General features: G+C 39.1%; 1 protein-coding gene across 1 annotated transcript; it reads left to right on the forward strand.

The window, feature by feature from the left end:
• The first annotated feature begins 1,519 nt into the window (after nt 1-1,519).
• Nucleotides 1,520-5,818, forward strand: LOC146458219 (small ribosomal subunit protein uS5). Its single transcript, XM_085090651.1, has 6 exons — nt 1,520-1,569; nt 1,925-2,059; nt 2,881-2,970; nt 3,969-4,250; nt 5,182-5,341; nt 5,604-5,818. Exons 2-6 carry the CDS (start codon nt 1,928-1,930, stop codon nt 5,771-5,773), a joined length of 834 nt encoding a protein of 277 aa, XP_084946777.1. The 5' UTR covers nt 1,520-1,569; nt 1,925-1,927; the 3' UTR covers nt 5,774-5,818.
• Nucleotides 5,819-7,758: the final 1,940 nt, after the last annotated feature.

Here is a 7,758-nt window from a genome sequence, read left to right on the forward strand (position 1 = left end):
AGAACATACTAAGAACATTACCCAGACTGAGAGTCAGTTAAGAACATTCAAAGTGAACAATATAGATGCGGATAAAATAATACGTGTAAAACTTCAGTGTATACAGTCCAATTAACCCAAATGATAAAGGGACACATTTTAAAATCTACAGTGGATTTCTTATCGCATGCCTGGTACATAGTTAAACATCTCATTTTGTGTCGGACTTAGGCTTTATTTTTTTGTTTTCATTTAGGACTATTTACAGTATAAGAACATCTTAAGAACTTTTTCAGGTTCAAATTGCCAAAAAAATAAAGAACGTCCAGCCTCTGCACCAAAATCAGATGTTCTTTTATAAAAAAGTGCATCGTTAGTGACTTTTTTCTTTTACCTTGAAATGGAAATTGCTCCAGATAAGCTCCATTTTGGCTCAGAGACCAGTTATCAATTCATGTAAGTTACTTAGCTGTGTATTAAGCTTTTTTTTTTTTTTTTAGCAAAGTGCTAAATAAACAAGAAATTCAGTCCTTTAAATATTTTTCTTTAGAAAGCAACTGACCTACACGAACAGCTACAAACAAGGAACCGACACTTAAGATATATGTAGTTCTTTTGTGTACGAAACTGGCCTCAAATCGGCTTACCACTGCGACGGACAAAAGGAAAAGTTTTAAACTTCATCCGTAACCAGACTTCCTTTCAAAATAACGATAAAAAAAAAAAAGGATTTTTATAGGTTTGGCTTCGCTCTACTCTATTAATACTGTTAATAGTGGGGGACTCCCACATTAAAATTACGGGAAGGCTTATATCTTCTCAGGGTTAAAACAACATTACGAGTACCCCTTCAGGGCTGAGTCAGTTGCTCGAAGCATGGTTAGCGCTAACCATTGGTTAAGAGGTATTAAAACCTATAGGTTGTTATGGTATTTAACCCGGGTTAGCGCTAACTATGCTTCGAGCAACTGGGCCAGGTTGTTAAATCTAAAGTATCGTCCGTTGGGTTATTTTGGTAGAAGTACGGCCATAATTAAAATAAGAACCTGGTATCTTTCAGTGATTCTTTCAAATTTCGATGAGTGCGGAGTGCCCCCACTACATTTGAATGGAATGTCCCACCATGACTGTATTGGCCCGACAGTGAACAGAACGGTGTACAGGATCACACAAATTAGTTTTCATTCATATACCAAAAATAATAATTTTAATGTGAAAAGCTTTGCACGTAGCATCGCTTTCACAACGTGGTTCACTGAAAGCAACTCCGAAAAGGCCCATTCCGAGGATAAGACTCCCCCCCCCCCCCCCCCCACTCTTCCCCTTCCCCGAACATTTTGGTTGTATTTATGTACAAAATGTTTTCGCAAATGGTGGGAAAAATACGAGAAAGGTCAGAAAGAGTATCTTAAACAGCGAAAAAAAAAACAAAATACGATTTACTTCGCGGGAAGCTAAGCAGTAAAATGTCACCCCTCCCTCCCCTCCCTTCAAACTTTTGTTAGCATTTTCTGCATCCCATAATAAGTTTGCGTATAAAAAGCTCGAGGGCCCTTCGCTCTTCCTTCTCAGTCGCACAAAAGACATCACGTAAGTTGGAAGAGGGTGGAAGTGACCATCTTGTTCCATCTGCCGTCATCTTTTTCGTCGCGAAGGGTTATATGACTCTTTGAGAAACGCTGACTATTTCTTAGCCGTTCTGATTAGTCTTTGTGCCGTTTCTACACCGATTTTTCGATGAAAATTAAAGGGAAGGTGTCCCATTGTAAAGTGAATATTGAAGTTTCACGAGGGAGACTAAAATGTGTACCTTTTGACAATAGTTTCTCATGGATAAAATTAATAAAGGAAAAGTGAAATTGGTGACAGTTGAAGAACATTACCTAAAGTGTAAATAACATTCTTGAACAGCCAGATCGACTTTAGTAATTGTCTTTCTCTGCAGCAAATGGCGGATTCGGAACCAGCCGGTGGTGGTCGCGGAGGTTTTCGTGGAGGATTCGGTGGTCGAGGCCGTGGAAGGGGCCGCGGTAGGGGCCGAGGACGAGGTCGTGGAAGGGGTAAAGCCGACGACAAAGAGGTAAGAATGATTTCTTCCTTAGCTGTCGATAAAAGAATCGGGAATGGAGCGCTTCCCTTAACATTTTCAAGCCTAACTGAGGCAGTACATGTACTATAAACGGAGAGCTTGTTTCCAAGAGCAACACTTCCAAGACAGTGTTCTCGAGGTGCCCGAGCAATGGAATGGAACCGTCTTCTACCCAAAGCCCTGTCATGTAGGCAAAACGAAGTTTGCAAATCAAAGCTGAGTCCTGGGCAAAGTGCCTGAATACTCAAGTGCAGACTATTACACATGTCTGATTCAGTCAGTGCCCATGTGCAAGCTCTTGATCGCTCATTTTTCAGGCAGGGTACTTATGGAAGAGCCACATTCACATTACGTTCATGACTGCTATATGTTTCACGACTGGAAACAATGTTTGGGCACCAAGTGGGAATGCTTACCAGAATTAATTGGCACCTGAATGACAAACTTAAATGTGCAAACTTGTACAATTGTGTATTAATAAGAATTCAAGACTACCAACTTTCTGCCAGTTTGTCAGCATGTTGGCATACTACAACATTTCTAAATTTGAGGCAAAATGAAACCTGGGTGACTGTGACTTATTCTGTGTCTACTGACAAACCTGAGGACCACTGCCACGTCCTCCCTCTGCCCCCATTTTTCTCAGGAACACCAATCATTGGCATTTTTACCTACTCTTTAACCGGTGTCAAATGCATGTTGTGTTATGGTGGTTGCTTTTGAGACAGACTGTTTGCAAGATTTTCTTTACACAGTAACGCAGTAGAAAGTGGACATGCATTTGACTAGTAATTTCTCTTTCACTGCTGTAGTGGGTGCCAGTGACAAAACTTGGTCGCTTGGTAAAGGACATGAAGATCAAGACCTTGGAACATATCTACCTCTTCTCTCTTCCCATCAAGGTAAATTTACTTTAAAAATTCCACTGCTAAGTCCATTTACCAAAAGTTTTCACTGTGTTGTTTTGACTCTCATTAGTGTTGGTAAAGATTCCTTTGTTGTCTTTTATGCCTCCTTTCCAATACAGTAGTACAGCTGGCCCTGGTTGTTCAGAGAGCAGATAGCCTATCCAGTGGATAAAATGCACTCCAACTAAAACATTGTTATCCCCTGGATAACGACGTTTCTGCTGAATAAAGTTATCTGCTCTTTAAACAACTGGGGCCTGATGATTTAATCTACATTTGACACTGGCCAGAAAATTCACTGTCAAGTAATGGTATGGTCACTGGCAAGAATTTCGGCCACATGGTAGTTGGCTTATTATTTGGGAGATTCCTCTCCACAGTCAAATCTCGTGTCTCTAGTTTATCTTGACAGTTGACACACAAGGCTCATACAAAGTCTGGAATTTTTGAAAAAAGTAATGGAATCTGCAGACTATTTCTCCACACCAGGACAAAGTGTGGAAAATGAAGATAAAAAGTCTGAGATTTTTCAAAGATGCAACAATTGCTTAATTGCTAAGTGAAATCATTGACAGGTAGCCAGGTTTCATTAATTTAACCCTTTAGCCCCAAATATCAAGGAACAAATTCTCATATTTTGTCCCCATACTTTTCTAACAAAAGTACCAGGGAGAAGTTATTAAAATATCATGAAAATTCTGCCACCTAGGGTGATCATATCCTTAATTTGAATGAGCATTGTTACTGCAAGGAGAAATTTGATGCTGATCACTGTTAGGGCTTGAAGGGTTAAGGTCCAAAACAAATGTACAGTACCATCACAGAACCACAAGAACTCTCAGCAACTTATCCTGACATTACTATTACTATGTGTGATTTGACTCCTAACCTCGAGTCTGGAGAGGGAAAATAATAGTTTGGAAAAAGTGTTGAATTTTGCATACAAAAATGTGTACAAATCCTGACACATGGTGTTATCTGTTTTCTTTCAGGAGCATGAAATCATTGATTTCTTTCTTGGAGCTGCCCTGAAAGACGAGGTCCTGAAAATCATGCCAGTGCAGAAACAGACCAGAGCCGGACAGCGTACACGTTTTAAGGCTTTTGTTGCCATTGGTGATAGCAATGGTCATGTCGGCCTTGGAGTCAAGTGTTCCAAGGAAGTGGCAACAGCGATTCGTGGCGCTATCATCCTTGCCAAGCTGTCTGTCATTCCTGTACGTCGTGGTTACTGGGGTAACAAGATCGGTCAACCCCACACTGTGCCATGCAAGGTATGGTTAATTAATAAATTTAAAATGGATTACTTTTATTACAGTTGTAGATTGTGCCTTCTGCTACAGAAGCAATTTTGCTAGTGTACGACTGGTAATAGTAGTACTTAGCAAGGGCTGTTGGATTCCAAAAAGAAGATTGGTGTTAACCACGCATTTTTCAGAGATAATCAAACAACAACAAATTTATTCTAAAAGGCTGTAAATGACAGGACAAAGTGTTGGTATTTTCTTTTCAAATTGAAGCGTGGTTATCTCTGAAAGGTGCTTCGCTATTTGCCCAACTTTCCTGTTGGATTCCAAAAGCCTTTCCTAGGATATGGTTTTCCTACATAGTTATAAACCATGTAAAATACCTCTGTATTAGTAGGCACCGACTGCTTCGGGATGTGCAATTAATAAATCTCATCAGGGCTGTCAGTGAGCTCTGTTGAAGCTGGCTCCACAGTGAAAATAACTGCTCATAAACAAAGTCTTCCATTCTTGTTCTGTCTGAGAGTCTAAAAGCGAACCTTTGCTGATGTCATTGTTTACATTTTTCCTCATGAGCATATGACTTAACTCATAGAATCCTTGGCCGTATATTTGAACTGAATGCAAAAGTTGATTAAATTGAGCAATTTGTGCAATTTTCAGCTCTTTGCAAGCAATATTGAAGGAAATATCAGCCATTAAAAACTGCCAAATTGCTGGGTAGCAAAAAAGTTAATGAGCCATACATTCCCTGTAAAATTTCGAGTTTTTAGAAGAGAACTTCTCCGAAACCATTCGATGTATTGGGCTCAAATTTTCAGAGAAAACTGAAACTGTTATGCTCTTTCAATATTCAGAGTTTTTATTTTATTAGCATCATCAGATAGCGATAAGCATATGTTAACGAGGCAAAAACTGTATAAGGTTTGTCTTGTAACTTACTTTGTTGTGATTTTAGGTGACAGGCAAATGTGGCTCGGTACGTGTACGCCTGATTCCTGCACCCAGAGGAACTGGTATTGTGTCTGCTCCAGTACCCAAGAAGCTGCTTCAGATGGCTGGTATTGAGGATTGCTACACATCTGCTCGTGGGCAGACAGCTACTCTGGGCAATTTTGGTAAATAGTGGGGAGTTTGTTCCCTTTTCTTTCTATGTGTAAACCTTGCAGTTTGGTTCTAACAGAACAAGCCTTTAGGTTATACAGTAAAAGTAAGACAAGTTTAAGAATGTAAGAGAGTTAGAGTGTGTTGGTGACCAATAGATCGTGTTTGTATTCTCGGTCAAGTTATCTTTTGGCTAAAGACAGTGCTGGTTCTTTTTCCTGTGACTTGATACAGCGTAAGGCATCATTCTCACACACACGAATTTTGCTTTTTCAGCCAAGGCTACCTTTGCAGCAATCTCCAAGACCTACTCCTACCTGACACCTGACATGTGGAAGCCGACCGTGTTTACAAAGACTCCATACCAGGAATTTACAGACTTCCTGGCAAAGAACCACACGGGACAGCGTGCTGCAGCTGCTAAAGAACAAGCTTTGAAACAGTAGAAACAAAACCAAACGACTGAATAAATGTCTGGAATGTTAAACAAAGTTCCTGTTTGTTGAATGTTTCTCATCTACTGTCTTTGTAGTATGTGCTCCTTATAAGTGTTCATGAAATCTCTACCAGAAAATTATCCAAACGTGGTTGGTATTAAAAGGGCCTTCCACGTTTTGTTTTTCTGAGATAAAACGTTTTTGGAACGGGAGGACGCAGTCTTAATAAGAAGCCAAAATATTGTTTTCAACTTGTGGGGTAAACCTAGGATCGATGTAGAAGGAAGAGTAATTGGTTCGAACCAAATTGTAACAGGTGTGTTCTGCATTAAGGACATTAAAGGGACAGTATCACGCTATTTTTAGTAACACATCGAAAATCGGAAAGACGCTATTCGGTTGATAGCAGCCAAGATATAATGACACAATTCCATTAAAAGACTATCCAAGGATATTTTCGCCGGCAGATGACCAAGATAGAGAGGGGTTCAAATTTGAAAACGTCTGGCGGACGTTTTCAAATTTCGCTGTTGTAACGCACTAAAAATGGCCGGTTGTACTATATTTTGGTTCAACCTTTCGTCTTAGAATCACTATTAATATTTCTTTAAATTAGCGATTGAGAAATTAATTAACACAGTGCTCAAAGTTTAAATTTAGTGAATTTTGGCCAAAAATCATGATATTTTCTCAATGCAGTACATTCTGAATACAAAATGGCACATGAAATTAAAGTCCCAAATTGGTGAGATTTGCTCGGGTGGAAGCCAAGTATTGCTCTCCAACGAAGCGCAACTTCTCTTTATAAGCTACACTAGTTATAATAATCACGGATTAAAAAGTGCGGTAGACATGCCAATTAGATATACTGAAATACTGCAAATCTTCACGTCGAAATGAGGCCAGATTCTTGCATCAAAACGAGGTAAATTTGCGTGGCAGAGAAGCAAAATGGCCGCCAACCTCTATTTGTTCCGCATGCATTTGCACAGGCAGCCCAACGCAAACAGAATCCCATTGTCGACCGCGATAAGTATGTGCAGCCCCTAAGGGTATGGTTTGAGCCGTTTTGGTTTGGAATGGGGTATGGATTTAAACCATTTTGCTCTGAAATCGGGTATGGATCCTAGAGACAAGTTCTGAAAATGGGTAGGAATTTTAGAGGCCAGGTTTGAGGATTACCGGAATTAAAAGTAGATATTTTGGTCTGAGTTACGGTCAGGGTGAGAGAATCGCGGCCCACTACTGCATGGTAAGGCACCATATAGTCACCCTTACCTTACCATGAATTATATTCCCACACCCTGACCAAAAATTACGAGAGTACCTCCGCCCCTCCCCGTATAATCATTTACATGTAACACAAAATAACTGTTTCTAAACAACAAGGAAAAAGTAAGTTAATGTCTTGATGATTATTTTCAAAGCATTGATATTAACAATTTTTATTTTTTCCATCTAAGTTCTTATAACAAAACAACAAATATAATATATTTTTTTAGTTCACCATGAATGACCCCGAGTCATTACAAAAATATTTCGTTTCAATATAGAAAATAGAATTTTCTAAATGATAAAACAATATATTTCACAATTTATGAAAAACAATTGCAAATTTTGATTGGTTGAAAAAATCACGCAACTGTCGTATTGAATAACTTTTTTTCAAAGGGAAAGTCCCGCTCTCCTCTAAATCCCAGTTTCACCCCCACAAATATCACACGCACTCAACTCATTGGTTGGCTCGCTATGAATAAAGATCAGATGCTACATAAAATGAATACAATTAGAAACAAAAAACCATGACGTACTAGCTTATAAACTAAATAAACTAAGTCAGTTCGAGTACATTCCATAATAAAAGATGTATTCTTCAAGATGGAATACACCCACCAGCTTATGGCCATTAAGATATATGTAGAGTACAAGAATAAAAACGACGAGAATTGGAGTTCAATTAAAATCCTCAGATTTCATGCCTCCTTCTTTGAATA

This window comes from Pavona decussata, unplaced genomic scaffold, assembly GCF_977016875.1.
Source record: "Pavona decussata unplaced genomic scaffold, jaPavDecu1.1 SCAFFOLD_233, whole genome shotgun sequence".
NCBI classification, from domain to species: Eukaryota; Metazoa; Cnidaria; class Anthozoa; order Scleractinia; family Agariciidae; genus Pavona; species Pavona decussata.